Source organism: Pipistrellus kuhlii, unplaced genomic scaffold, assembly GCF_014108245.1.
Source record: "Pipistrellus kuhlii isolate mPipKuh1 unplaced genomic scaffold, mPipKuh1.p scaffold_m20_p_11, whole genome shotgun sequence".
Classification (NCBI taxonomy): domain Eukaryota; kingdom Metazoa; phylum Chordata; class Mammalia; order Chiroptera; family Vespertilionidae; genus Pipistrellus; species Pipistrellus kuhlii.
The window spans coordinates 6,210,527-6,225,284 of NW_023425416.1; the positions used below are offsets into that span (position 1 = coordinate 6,210,527).

Here is a 14,758-nt window from a genome sequence, read left to right on the forward strand (position 1 = left end):
TATCAGTGACCCATTGAAACGCGTGCGTCTCGCCGGGCTGGTGGGGCTCGTGCCACAGGAGCCGAGGGTGGGGCGAGGCCGACGGGCTCACGCTGACATGGAAACAGGCATGTGGCTGCCAGCACTCTGTCTCCTCATCTCAATGTCAGAGTCAGCCAGTCACTCCTCCTTGCACATCATTGATTGAGCACCTGCTGGGATCTTTCTCAGCCTTAGAAACGTGCATTTTTAAATGGTCACTTTGCTAAAGGGGCTCCTGCAGTCTAGCAGCAAACAATTTAAATTTTTAAAAAACGTGTAGCTAAATATAATCGGTTTGTATTTGTACACACGAGAAAGAATGCATGAATCCGTTTTTGTTTGTTGACGGCCTTCTTAGAAAACTCTGGTGGTTAGCCACCTTTGGAGACAGGCTGCCTGGACAAGAGGCCTGCCTTGGGAAAGGACTTGCCAGTATTTAAGTCACGCCTTTCTCATCTCTATTAGGCATCAATAGCGGTCTGATTGGGCGACGATGCATATACTAGTAAAGGCATTCTGATTGGCCAGGAATGGAAGCCTGTGTGCCCTGTCATGTCTGAGCAAGAAACTGAGGCTCAGAGAGGTTAAGTAACCCCCCCCCTTCCCCTCCCCCAGATCACACAAACAGAAGGGGAGAATTGTATTGCTTTTTGGTCTGACTTCAGACCGTATACCCTTAGCCACCTTATTATATTGCTTCCCTGTAGAAAAACGTATGGAGACCTGGGGATACACATGACTGGAAATTGAGGTTTATCGGTGGGACTGAATGGTGAGGCTGGAAAAATAGGTCAGGAGAAGATCTGTGAAGGTACAGAAAGTTACCCTAGGGAATGTGAACTAAATTCTGCAGGCAGTAGGGATTGCCAAACAATTTTGAGCTAAGAAGCAGCAGCCATGGTTTTGAAGGGTTTTGTTTTGTTGTTGTTTTTTAATCTTTCTAAAAGCTTTATCCCCTGTCTCCATGATCTTCCCCGCCATTTCAAATGACGACATCATATGCTCCCTCAGGATCCAGCCGGGGCTCCCGGAGTGGGAATCCACAGAGAAGAAGAGCTGGATTAGGGACCAAATCCCATGCAGTTCATTCCTGACCCTGCAGAGTCTTTGCTTTGGGACAGTGTCCAGCGGAGGGAGCTCTGGGAGGTTCCCGGGGCGAGAAGCAAGAGCCTGCTGCTCCTGAGCTGCACATCTCAGCCCCTTTCATCTCCACAGGGGGCACCCGGCCTTCCCCCCAGTCCTCTAACTCTCCTACACACACACACATACACACACACACACACACACACACACACACACACACACACACTGTTTCTGCCCGCGCGGGAAAGTGCACTGTCTGCCTCCATAAAAGACAGGCCAACACTGGGTCCCTCCTCATCTCACAGCCAAGACAGATTGCCATTAACAGGTTGCGGAGACAGGAAGTTTCCAGGGACCCTGTCCTGTGTAGGTTCTTGGGCAGCTAGTACCAACCCATGGATGCTGGTACTGGGGTGAAACCTATTTGCTATCTATGCGTTAAACGTTTGTGTTCCTTTTATTCACCTAAACTCGTGGCCTGGGTATTTCACGGGCTCCCTTCCTGCTGAGATGTACTAATCAGGCACAATTTATAAAAGGCGAGGGGCCTTTTCTCTAGTATTTTCTGCAGAGCCCACATGTTTGTATCTCTGATTTGCTGAGTGCCTGTTTCATGTCCAGCCCAGTCCTCAGAGGATTCATTGTTTAGGGGCAGGGCCATTGGGAAAACCAATTGGTACGTCAAACCAAAACTTCAATGATAAATACGAGGGGAAAAGAGGTGATGAGGATTTCATCTTGAGAAATTAGTCAAAAAGTATGAGAATACAATTATTTTTCTTCTTATGTTTATGTTCAACAAGATTACATTTTAGTTTTTATCGCGCCCAGTTTTGTAGATGGAGACTAACGCAGGTGGTAAATATTTCTGCCAGTTTTCCATTCAAGTCATGATGTCAGAGCGGTGCGTTCTTTCCTCCCCATCTGAATTCAACGGTCACCTCTGAGAGGGATACCCTTCTTAAAATCTTTCTGGGGCTTTCTTCGCTCTCTCCTGACACTCAATAAAGGGTGTACCTTCCTCACAGTCTGACTGTCAGTCACGTTCTGCCTTGGCTCATGTCTCGGCACTTGACTGAGGTAGTTCTCCAACATTATTTTTCCAGCTTCACTGATGGTTTCTCTTTCCTAAGATCTACAGCAGATTCATTCATTCTGCCAAAGAAAGTATGTATTGAGCACCTACCAAGTGCCCTTTGGAAGCCGGCACATACATAGTAGTGAACAGGACAGTCCTCAGGTCCCCGTCCTCAGGGGGCCTACATTCCTGTTTGGGGAGGAAAGCATGAACAGTGCTGTGGTGAGACACAAAGTGGGAAATGGTGTAGGAAATGTGGATCTGCTGGCGCGGGAGGGATGGCAGATTCAAGACGAATGGTTCTGTTGAACAGCTTTTACTGTTTAACGAATGATCTCAAAATGTGTGAAGCAGCCATGGTTTTGGAGGGTTTTGTTTTTTTAATCTTTTTTAAAGCTTCTCCATGATCTTCCCCACCATTTCAAATGATGGCATCGTACACTCCCCTTAGGACCCAGATGGGGCTCCTAGGGTGGAAATCCGCATAGAGAAGTGCTGGATTAGGGACAGAATTCCATGAATTTTGTGGAGACAGGTGAAGAAGCTTTAAAAAAAAGATTAAACAAACAAACAAAACAAAACCCTCCAAAACTATGGCTGCTTCACAGAACAGATACAGAGGGTCTCCAGATTTTGTGTGTCAGGAATTCCGGGCAGCACAACTGCGTGTTTCTGACGTGAGGTGTCTGTGCATCTGAAAGCTTGACTGGGGCTGGCAGATCCACCTCCCAGGTGCCTCCCTCGGACCCGTTGGGAGAGGCCTCTGTCCTCACTGCTGTTTGCAAGAAGGCCCTCCATGGGCTGCTTAGGCTTCCTTCCAATATGGCAGCTGGCTTTTCTCCCTGAAACCAGAGATGCAGGGAAGAGCAGGGCAGAGCCACATGCCTTTGACCTGGCCTTGGAAGTCACAGTGTCGTTTCTGCAGTGTCCTAAAGACTACATGGTCAGTGCTATGCCATGGGGGAGGGGATGACCCACGAGGTGAGTTCACTGGGCCCGATTGGAGGCTGGGCCTCATGGAAAATGTGGCATTTAAGCACACATGTGGCAGATTGGCCATGGACCTTCAGGTCTCCACATCTGTCACACAAAAAAAACTTCATAAGCCCGACTAAAGCCAATGTGAAGTCAGGAGGGATATTTGCGTGGGGATCCGTTTTGTGTTTAATTCATTGTACCTCGTTTTACATCATGACACTCCTATTTCCATGTCAAACCCAGTAATTGTGGGGCTTGTATAACAAATCTTAGACTAATCAGGATGCTTGGACTTCTCTTAACCTTGAGAGGCACCTTGAAGGATAGGTGTGGTTATCTCTGTCTGTGAGATAAAGAAATGGAGACTGAGGTGAGGAGGTGATTTCCCAAGGCCCTGGAGCCTGCAGCTGGCAGAGCTAGGACTGGAGCCCATGCCTGTTTGCCTGAAAAGTCCATGTCCTTTGCACTCTGACTCCTCACCCAAGCGTTATGTCACAATCCTTCATCAGGGAGCCATTGGCGGCAAACCGGTGGAATCTGTTTTCTTACCTACAGCGCTATCGAGCACTGACGGCGAGTTCTACTTAAATGGGAACTTCGTTATCACGATGGCCAAGAAGGAGATCCGCATCGGGAAGGCTCTGATCGAGTACAGTGGCTCCGACAACCTCATAGAGAAACTCAACTGCTCAGGCCGCATTGAACAAGAACTCCTGCTTCAGGTAAACGCGTGGCTGTGAGCCCACGGCCCTTTGCTTCCACTCCCACCAGGCCCACAAACACCGTGTCCATTTTGTCCGCTCATCCCAGGTGCTGTCGGTGGGGCAATTGTTCGACCCCAACGTGTACTACTCGTTCAACGTCCCCATCGAAGACCGGCCCCCGCAGTTCTACTGGAACAGTCACGGGCCCTGGCAGGCCTGCAGCAAACCGTGCCAAGGTAGGAGCTTCCCAGCTGAGTTTGGGGGATGTGAGGTATCCCGTTACTGTGTGCATTTTTCCAGTTTTACAGACAAATAATGGATATTATTATATTGTGTGTTTACGGTACACCGTGTAATGATTGGCTATATTCCGAAAGGATCACCCACCAGAAATTTAGTTCTCACCCGTCATCACACGTAGTTACAATTTTCTTTCTTGCAATGGGAATTTTTAAGATCTACTCTCTGAGCAACTTTCAGACAGACAGCACAGTGCTGTTAGCTGCTGTCACCATGCCCTGCATTACATGCCCAGGACTGAGTTATCTTCCAAGGGCACGTTTGTAACTTTGACCACTCACAACCCATTTTGTCCATCCCTACCCCCAGCCCACACCTCTGGCAACCACTCATCTCATCTCTGTTTCTAGGAGCTTGGTTTTCTTTTTAGGTTTCACAGTTCTTCTTTCTCTGACTTAGTTCACTTTGAGGTGTTTTTGAGTTAAAAAAAAAAGAAAAAAGAATTGCAGTGTTTTATTTATTTTTAAGAATCAGGCAAATACACACTGTTTATACAACTTTCTATCTGCCTGAATTCTCTACTATGCATTCTCTGAGTCTGTCTCACACTGGGCTGCTGGGCAAGTTTCTGAGGGCCGAGGGCTCTGTTAGCTTTCCTCATCGAAGAGTTTCATACACCCTGGGAAGCCAAACCAATTGGCTCTGTCACTTTCCAGAAACATCTATGTAGTAGTCGTATGACACGTTGTTTATTTTGTTTCCTTTACTCTGAATTAGGTGTTGACAAACCACAGTGGGTCAATTTCAGCCTACCTTCTGCTTTTATAAATAAAGTTTTATTGGAACACAGACACACCACTTGTTTATATACTGTCTATGAGCGGCTGGTTTTGTCTCATAATGACTGAGTTGAGTTTCAACAAAGGCAATTGGACCCACAAAACCCAAACTATTTACTATCTAACCCTTTATAGGACATGTTTGCCAACCCCTGGTCTGAACAGTTTATGGAATAGGGTACTCTCTCTGACTAATTTTTCCCCCTGCTTAGGAGAGCGGAAACGAAAACTCGTTTGCACCAGGGAGTTCAATCAGCTCACAGTTTCTGATCAAAGGTGTGATCGGCTGCCCCAGCCAAGCCCCATCACTGAGCCCTGCGGCACAGACTGTGACCTGAGGTAAGGCAGGCGTTTCGTCATGGTCTTTGCTCCTGAGCTGTGGGGGTCTCGCTGGAGGCCTCTGGGTGAGGACCAGGTGCAGGGGATGTTGATCTTCCATCCCCATCCTTATGTTTCTGTGAAATGGAAATTATCCAACACACACATCTACATATTTCTTATTCCTCTTTTTTTAAGAATTAAAAATAGCTAGTAAAGTATGGCACTTGCCAAAAACAGCTTTCATTTGACCCTCACAACTCACTGTGAGGTATGGTATCACTATGATTGCATCACATCTTATGCAAAAGTTTAGTTTGAAACTCAACAGAAAAGAGGGACACTTTATCCCTTGAAATACCTGGAATAGTCTGTAATCACCCAGAGTGTATCCACTCCAGGGGAACTCATGCACATGAAGGTTGCAATGCGCCTTGGCAAACTGCAGCTCGCAAGCCACATGCGGCTCTTTGGCCCCTTGAGTATGACTCTTCCACAAAATACCATAGCCTGGGCGAGTCTATTTTGAAGAAGTGGTATTAAAAGAGGTTTAAGTTTTAAAAATTTGGCTCTCAAAAGAAATTTCAATTGTTGTACTGATGATACTTAGCTCTGTTGACTAATGAGTTTGCCGACCACTGTGCAAGGTGGACTCATAGAAGGAGTTGGAAGGAAATCTGTATGTAGCTGTCTAAGGATCCAAACAATCTGTATTTAAATCTGAAATCTGAGACAAGAAATGGTGGGTGGGTAGAGAATGCTATCGTTTTCCCATTTGCCTATAAGCTTGATTGTGTTATGTTTGAATAGTAAGTAGCCTGGGAATTGCATTGTATAGTCTACATATTAGTTAAATGCAGATAAGATGAGTTGGTGCCTTAGTCTTCTTTGACAGAAAAGGAATGAATTATATAGAATGGTATGGGAATTTGTAAAGGTCTCACCACAAGCAAAATAGGCACTTAAGCACTTTGCAGGTTCCACATCACCATACCAAATCCTGCCAAGTGGTGTTGGCAGGCCTGTGGCTAGAGGGAAGATGATAAGGCATTCTCAAGGTTATGAGAGATGAGCAGTGCTGCGATCAATTAGTCATGTCTGTCATAGGAATAGGAGGGGCAACACGGCACACATGCCACATCTTTGCGAGTCCTGGTCTGAAGTTTCTGATTTCAGAGCCCTGGCTCTCTCCCCACTGCCCTGCCTCTCCATCCGTGTCACTGATATGCTTGCATGAGGGTTTGTCAAAAAGCACTTATTAGAGGTCATTGTAGAAAGAAAAACCCAAGGCCTTAAAAGACTGATATTTACACAGGCAGCATTAATTCTTGTTATAGGCAATATCCATACAAACCCATTGCTTCAGCCAATTGAGTTAAACTAAAGTTCAAGGTCTTTTCAGAAAAAATAATTAGCTAGTCAATGCTGAACTGAATTAATCACTAAAGTTTAGATTCCTTGAAGCACAGCCTCAATAAATTGGCAAATGTGACATTTTACAATTAACCTTATATCAATTATAATTAATAATCGTAACAATAATAGTAATTATATTATTCAGAGTAGTAACTACTCTGCAAGTAATAAAAGAGTCAACCATTTACTAAGGATTTTTTTTTGTATCTCAAACATTTTTTTGCCAATTTTTTTTTTAATATTTATTGTTCAGATTATTATAGATGTTCCTCTTTTTTCCTCCCATAGCTCCCCTGCACCTGGTTCCCACTCCACTCCAAGACTCTTCCTCCCACTGACCTTGTCCATAGGTGTAAGCTCTTTGTCCAATCTCTTCCTGCATCCCACACAACCCCTTCCCCATGAGAACTGTCAGTCTGCTCCCTTTCCATGCCCCTGATTCTATTACATTCGCCAGTCTATTCTATTCACCACGTTTTTTATTCATTTGATTTTTAGGTTCACTTGTTGATAGATATGTATTTGTTGTTCATAATTTTTTATCTTTACCTTTTTCTTCTTCCTCCTCTTCTTAGAGAATACCCTTCAGCATTTTATATAATACTAGTTTGGTGGTGATGAACTCCTTTAGCTTTTTCTTGTCTGTGAAGCTCTTTATCTGACCTTCAATTCTAAACATTAGCTTTGCTGGATAGAGTAATCTTGGTTGTAGGTTCTTACTATTCATCATTTTGTATATTTCTTGCCACTTCCTTCTGGCCTGCATAGTTTCTGTTGAGAAATCAACTGACAGTTGTATGGGTACGCCCTTGTAGGTAACTAACTGTTTTTCTCTTGCTGCTTTTAAGATTCCCTCTTTATCTTTTAACCTTGGCATTTTAATTATGATGTCTCTTTGTATGGTCCTCTTTAGATTCCTCTTGTTTGGGGTTCTTTGCACTTTCCCAACATGTAAGTCTATTTCTTTCACCAAGTAGGGGAAGGTTTCTGTCATAATTTATTCAAATAGGTTTTGAGTATCTTGCTCTCTCTTTTCTTCTGGCATCTCCATAAATTGGATGTTGGTACATTTGAAATTGTCCCAGAGGATCCTTACACTATCTTCAACCTTTTGGGTTCTTTTTTTCTTTTTGCTTTTCTGGTTGGGTGTTTTTTGCTTCTTTGTATTTCAAATCTTTGATTTGATTCTTGGGATCCACTAGTCTGCTGTTGAATCTCTGTATACTCTTCTTTATTTTAGTCAGTGTATGCTTAATTTTTGACTGGTCCTTTTTCATATCCTTGAGGATCTCACTGAATTTTTTGGAGATTTCTAGAAGATTCTTGGGTAACCTTATAACTGTGGTTTTGAACTCTATATCCAGTCTTTTGCTTTCATCATTTCTTTCATTTGTGACTTGTTTCTTTGTCTCTGAATTTTGGCTGCTTCCCTGTGTTTGTTTCTATGTACTGGGTAGCTGCTAAGTCTCCTTGAGTTGATAGAGTGGCCTTGTGTGGTAGTTGTCCTATAGGGCCCACTGGCTCAGCCTCCCCAGTCACCTGAGGTGGACACTCTTGTTGCACCCCTTTGTGGGCTGTGTGCACAGTCTTCTAGTTAACCCTTGATTGCTGTTGGTATCACTGGGAGAAATTGACCTCCAGGCCAATTGGCTGTGATGACCAGCTGTGTCTACACTGGAAGATCTGTTGCACAGGAGACACACTTATGGGGTAGGACATGCTTCAGTGGGACTTTGGTGCTCACTGAGCCTGCCCCTTGAGTGTGTCTCTTATGGATGTGAAGAGTTGTAATCTTGTATGGTCTCACTCTGTCCACTGGGTATACTGCTCTTGCATCTCCAAGGATGTGAAAGGTCAGCCACTGTCTGGGTCCAGCAGAAGCTACAGAAACATCTGCAGATTCCTCCTCTTTGTATGGGGTTTGAAAGTATCTAGATGAGGCTCAGTTGTGAAGCAAGGTAGGTGGCCTTGAGCTTTCTTTTGGAAGCTCTGGGGCTCTATGACCCAGCAGCAACTAGACAGGTTTTGATAGAGAAAGGACAGGCCATTCATATGCAAAAGCGGATGCACACAGCTTGGGTGGGGTCGTGAATTGGGTGGAGCAAGGCCTCTGGGAATCACCAGAGGGAGCAAACAGCAATGGCTGCCAGTCAACCCTGCACTGGAGAGATCCCTAGGCCTGTACATCCCACTTCCTAGTGCAGGAACAATGATCGCTTCAAGTACCTCTGAGAGAAAGCTGCCTTCACGTTCCTGTCCCCATGCCAGACAATCCAGTTTGACCCTGTATGTGTCTGGGTCTCTCAGAGTCTCACTGGGAACTGGAATTCAGAGCAAGCGGGAGCTTGTATTTCCTTCTGATTGAAAGAGCAACACATCCAGGTGCCAGCACTTTCCGCGTCTCTGCACCTCCTACCAGTCTCCATGCACTTTCATCGCCTCTCTAGTTGTGGAACTTCCACTCGGCCAACTTTCCCGTGGTTCTGAGTGGTAGTTGTTTTGCCTTTTAATTGGAATTTTTATGTATTGTGAGAGGCAGCAAGTATAGGTGTTTACATATGCCATCATCTTGGTTCTTCCTCAAGGATTATTTTAAAGTTATATATGATTCTATTAATAGTCTTTTGTTAATAGGATAGTTCATACATAATCACATATCTACACTAATAAAAGAGAATATGCAAATTGACCATCAGCCAATCCAATGAGTATGCAAATCAACCCAACAAAAAATGGTGGGTTAATTTGCATACACAGGCATGGAGCAACTGGGCTGGGTGGGATGCCTGCTATTAGGGGGAGGGCATAGGTGGAGGGAACAACAAGAGGGGCGCTCTGGCTGGGAGCAAGAATTTGCAGGCTCCTGAGCGGCCGGGAGCAAAGCCAGGGGAAGGAAGGCCTATTTCTGCACAAATCTTCATGCAATGGACCTCTAGAATACATAATATTATCCTACTTATTAGTTAATATATTATATTAATGTCCTAATTATCTCATTAATAATCTAATAAGCAACACAGGGTGAGAGAAATTAAGCAAATTGCCCCAGGTCACGCAACTAGTTAGTGAGGGGGCAAGATTTAAATATGTTCTGTCTGACCTTTGGGCCTTACTCTTTGGAGAGGGCTGTTTTCATTTTGAATTCAGGCAAAGTGAGTGATATTCCTTAATCTCATTTTGTGTAGCTTTTCTTCCTTTGTGAAAAGAAACACCTCGTAGGACATTCCTGTTCTCTCTCTTCCTTGACCCCTTCACTGTCATTTGTGCACTGGCTGGGTCAGACCAGGAGACTGTGATGATGGGGGCATCTCGAGTGACAAGTGCAGATATTGTGGGGCTCCTGCTGCAGCACTAAGCATGCTCCTCTCATTGTGGGGAAGACGAGTTTGCGCAAAGCATCTCCAGTACTAGGACATGACCTTACCAGAAAAAAAAAAAAAAAAAAAAAAAAAAAAAAAAAAAAAAAAAAAAAAAAAGATTCTTTAGGAACCTGCTTAAGTGTTCCAAGGAGCAACAATTTGAGGTGGAGCTGATGTTTGAACTGTTACTTCAAGGAACTAAAAATGCTCACTTCAAACAAATTCCAGTCAGCTACCAGGTAGTTGGTAGTGATGCCAGCTAATCTGATGGCCTCCCAGAGTTTCTCCTGTACTGGAAGCTCTCAGATATTAAATCACAAAACAAATTTTAGAAAGCAAATACACTGAATGGGTGCCTCGAATCCATGAGACTTACAAAGAATTACACTGAGTGGCCAGATTATTATGATCTCTGAATGCATAATAATCTGGCCACTATGTTTGTGTGTGTGTGTGTGTGTGTGTGTGTGTGTGTACACTAGAGGCCCAGTGCATGAATTTGTGCATGGGTGGGGTCCAGCCAGCCTAGCCAGGGGGAGGGGACATGGGCGGTTGGCCAGCCTGCCTGCTGGTCGAACTCCTGGTCAAGGGGAAATTTGCATATTATCCTTTTATTACATAGGATATACACAGAGTGGCCAGATTATTATGCATTCAGAGATCATAATAATCTGGCCACTCATTGTATATGGCAGACCTCACCTGGATATCTCCTCAAACTGTGTTGTGGTTTTTGAGGAGGTACGTGATACTTGAATTTGGCCGGAAAATAAAACACCAAGAACAGTAGTAGTAATTAATAGCTACTTTTCCTGTGTGGGTGTCATGGTATTCAATGTACACATGCCTGGCCTTCTCACCTTCCCAGTAGTCCCGTGAAAAGAATCCCATTTTCCCCATTTCACAGACAAGGAAACTGAAGCTTGGGGTTAAATGACCCGCTTAGGGCCTATCGCCAAAAAGTCTTAGAGCACGCGTTCACACCTAAGTCTTTCTGATTTCGTAAATCATCCTCTCGCTTTTATTAAAAATCATTTCCCATGACCAAGGTGAAACCAGGATTTAAAATCTTTTCATTTCATCATATAATAGGTATGTCAAAGTTGCTATTCTAAATCTCCTGTTCAGAGAAAGGCATCTTTTTTTATTCTTAGCTTAAAAAAAGAAATACTTGGACTCTACTGGGCCCAAAGGAGGACAGCAGCTCAGGGCACAGGCTTGGCAGCGCCTGTGGCTGATAAAAGAAAAGGCAAAGGAGTGGTAGCCATCTCTCTCAGTGGAAACGTCTGGTGGAAGTTGTTCACTGAAAATCACACCCAGACACAAACCGAGCCCCAAAGAGGTGTTTCTCTTTCTTCTGTCTCCCTGACGGTTTCTGTGACTGCGATTTATACCGAGTATTGCCAAGTGGCCACGTGCAAAGCGAAGACTGAGGAGCGGATTGTCACTGATGGTCAAACTCTGAAATAGTTTTGCCCAAAGCATGCTTGCGGAGCCCTAGCTCCATGAGATGACCGCTGGCCGGCCAGGATGTTTGACTGTCTCCTCCCCTGTGTGGATGAGGGCCGAGGAGCATTTTGAAGGCTTTGAGAAAGTCTGCGTGTAAAACTCTCCTTAAATCGTAGCTCCCAGAGCAATGCCACACACACCCATAGACACAGCACATTTTTTCTGTTTCCACTTATTAACAGACACTTTGCTTTTCTGAAATAGAGTAACAAAATTCAATTGCTACATGAAATGAATCGAATGAACTCAAAACACTGCAGTTGAGACCACCTTCAAGGGAGAGGCTGTGAAGCAAAGGATCAAAATTTGAGAACTTTCCCAGGGCAGTGTGTGACCTTTGACACTCTTGCAGGTTCTCTGCTCGGATTCCGGGCATTGTGTGACTATCGGGGAGTCTGCACCAGCTTTTCCAGCCTGCGCTGCGGGGGCGGGACTCCTGCCTCCCTCATCCAGGATGGAAAATAACCTTTCCACAAGGAAACGGTGAGGAAGGCAAAGAGGAGGTAGCCAGGAACCAAAGGGCAGATGAAAGTGCCAGATGCCTCTGCTGAACTGGTCCCGGGTTTTGCCTCACTTCCCCGGGGAAGTGAGGGTTCGCCCTGATTAAACTTTGGCAGGATGAGATAAAGCGTTGTTTTACTGTCCCTCGTGTAACATGTTCCGATTAGAGCACAATCCCATCAGCCCACTTTACATGCCAAATGTAAAAGTAGGTCAACTCTGACCTGCTTGTGAGCATGAGTGAGGAATTCCTAGATAAGCACGTGTCCAGAGCTATTTTCTTCCCACGTCCTCGCCCCGGACAGGTGTGGATGGAAAATCCGTAGGGCCTCACCACGCCACCAAATTTCTGAACAAACAGAATTAACAATAAAGAGCAAATCCAAAGGAAGATGATAAAGAAAGCAATCTTTTTCAGTTATTAGAGTTGACACAATATATTTCAAGTTTATTTATTTAGACTATTCTAAAAAAATTCAATTTAAGCATTTTTTTCTTTAAGCACTGACCATGTTCCTGAGCATTGAAAGAATTTATTATCCCATTCTGAGCACCTGCTGTGTGCCAAAAAAAGCTACAGGGATCTGTGGATTCAAAACTAGTTTTTAAAATATGTAATTGAAGAGCAATAAGGAAAAATAACAAGTGAAACGCGAGGAGTTTTAAGGCAGTACATATACTCTCTAGAGCCATGGTTCTCAACTTTCCTAATGCCACGACCTTTTAATATACAGCTCCTCATGTTGTGTTGACCCCCAACCATATAACTATTTTCCTTGCTACTTCATAACTGCAATTTTGCTACTGTTACAAATCGTAATGTAAATATCTGTGTTTTCTGACGGTCTTAGGCGACCCCTATGAAAGGGGTCATGACCCATAGGTTGAGAACTGCTGTCAGGGGTCGCCTAAGACCATGGTAAAACACAGATATTTACATTATGATTCATAACAGTAGCAAAATTACTGTTATGGAGTAACAATGAAAATAATTTTATGGTTAGGGGTCACCACAACATGAGGAGCTGTATTAAAGGGTTGCGGCATCAGGAAGGTTGAGAACCACTGTTCTAGAGTATTGTATTATGTTATAACTAGAGACCCAGTGCACGAAATTTTGTGCACTGGATGGAGGGGAGTTCCTCAGCCTGGCCTGCGCCCTTTTGCAGTCCGGGAGCCTTTGGAGGATGTCCGACTGACAGCTTAGGCCCGTGCCCTGTGGGGAGTGTGCCTAAGCCACAGTCGGACATCCTTAGTGCTGCTGCAGAGGTGGAAGAGGCTCCCAACACCCCCACAGCACTCGCCAGCCATGAGCCTGGGTTCTGGCTGAGCGCCTGCCCCCTGGTGGTCAGTGCGCATCATAGCAACTGATAGTTTTTGCCATTTGGTCAATTTGCATATTACCCTTTTATCATATAGGATGATGAACACATGTCATTACACATTTGTCCAGACTCATAAAATGTACAACACCAAGAGTGAATCCTAATGGGAACTAGGGGTTTTGGGTGATAAGGCAGTATCAACGTAGGTTCATTTATTAAAAAACGTGCCAGTCTGGTGGGGGAAACTGATAATAGAGGATCCAGCGAGGGGGGAGGAGGTCAGGGAGTATATGGGAAATCTCCATGCTTCCTCTCAACGTTAGCATGGACCTAAAACTGCTAAAAATAAAAAAAATAAAATAAAGTCTCTTTTTTAAAAAATTATATAATTGAGTTGTATTGACTATGGTCCTTGTATTCAAGTAACTTCAGGTCTTTACTCGCGGGTAGTAATGTACACAGCTTAACTCCACAATTACAGTGCAAGCAATCTATTCCTTAGCTAGCTGGTCTGGCTCAATGGTGTTCCTTTATTACTCACAGAGAATTCGCTGCACACCTCCTAGCACAGGGCCAATGAGCACAGGGGTTCCAAAGTGGTTCTCTGTTGGAAGCAGCCTGTTTGATAAATGAAATGCTGGGTAGCACAAACCTTTTAAATATGAAATTGCTCTTTTGCTCTGTTGACTTCTGCTGTTTTCTTTTTCCCTTTTGGTTGCTTGAATTTCAGATTGACTGTATCAGGAGAGAACCTTTACAAAGACAGAACCTCTAGTTACCATTCTGTGGCTTTTATGTATGTTGGCAGCCATGAAAAAGACAGGGATGTGTTGGTTTAAAATTGGATTTCAGTAGCTGACCATGGTTTCATGGTATTTGAGTTAAGGGGGAGGGGATGAAATCAGCTCTCCCACCAGCTGCCTGTAGATGAGACATACTTTTTTTAAATTTTAAATAAATCTTTATTGTTCATATTATGATGAGACGTACTTAACAGAAGTCTTGGTGTCTTCCCGGTGTGCGCAGGTGGCAGGTGGCCAGCAGGAGTGAGTGCAGTGCCCAGTGTGGCCTGGGCTACCGCACGTTAGACATCTACTGTGCCAGGTACAGCCGGCTGGATGGGAGGACCGAGAAGGTGGATGACAGTTTTTGCAGCAGTCACCCCAGACCAAGCAGCCAGGAAAAATGCTCGGGAGAATGTAACACCGGGGGCTGGCACTATTCTGCTTGGACTGAGGTGAGTGGCTTCTCTCAGAAAGACAGTCTTTTCCAGTGCTGAGTCTGATCAGTGGATGAGGATGAATCAGCTAATTCACTCCTTAGGGCTGCGTTGAGAAACCCCGTGTAGCTGTGTAGAAAGGGGACCACGATTGATTTATGATGACTG

The 14,758-nt window shown here is 44.5% G+C and overlaps 1 protein-coding gene across 9 annotated transcripts in view; it reads left to right on the forward strand.

Annotated features, from left to right (window-relative positions):
• Window positions 1-14,758, forward strand: part of ADAMTS9 (ADAM metallopeptidase with thrombospondin type 1 motif 9) — a 155,636-nt gene that overhangs the window by 61,972 nt on the left and 78,906 nt on the right. For all 9 annotated transcript variants that reach the window (XM_036430618.2, XM_045578960.1, XM_045578958.1 and 6 more), the window contains 4 exons: window positions 3,716-3,882; window positions 3,971-4,100; window positions 5,156-5,282; window positions 14,398-14,608. In XM_036430618.2, coding sequence (XP_036286511.1) covers window positions 3,716-3,882; window positions 3,971-4,100; window positions 5,156-5,282; window positions 14,398-14,608 — 635 coding nt within the window. The remainder of the gene's footprint in view (window positions 1-3,715; window positions 3,883-3,970; window positions 4,101-5,155; window positions 5,283-14,397; window positions 14,609-14,758) is intronic.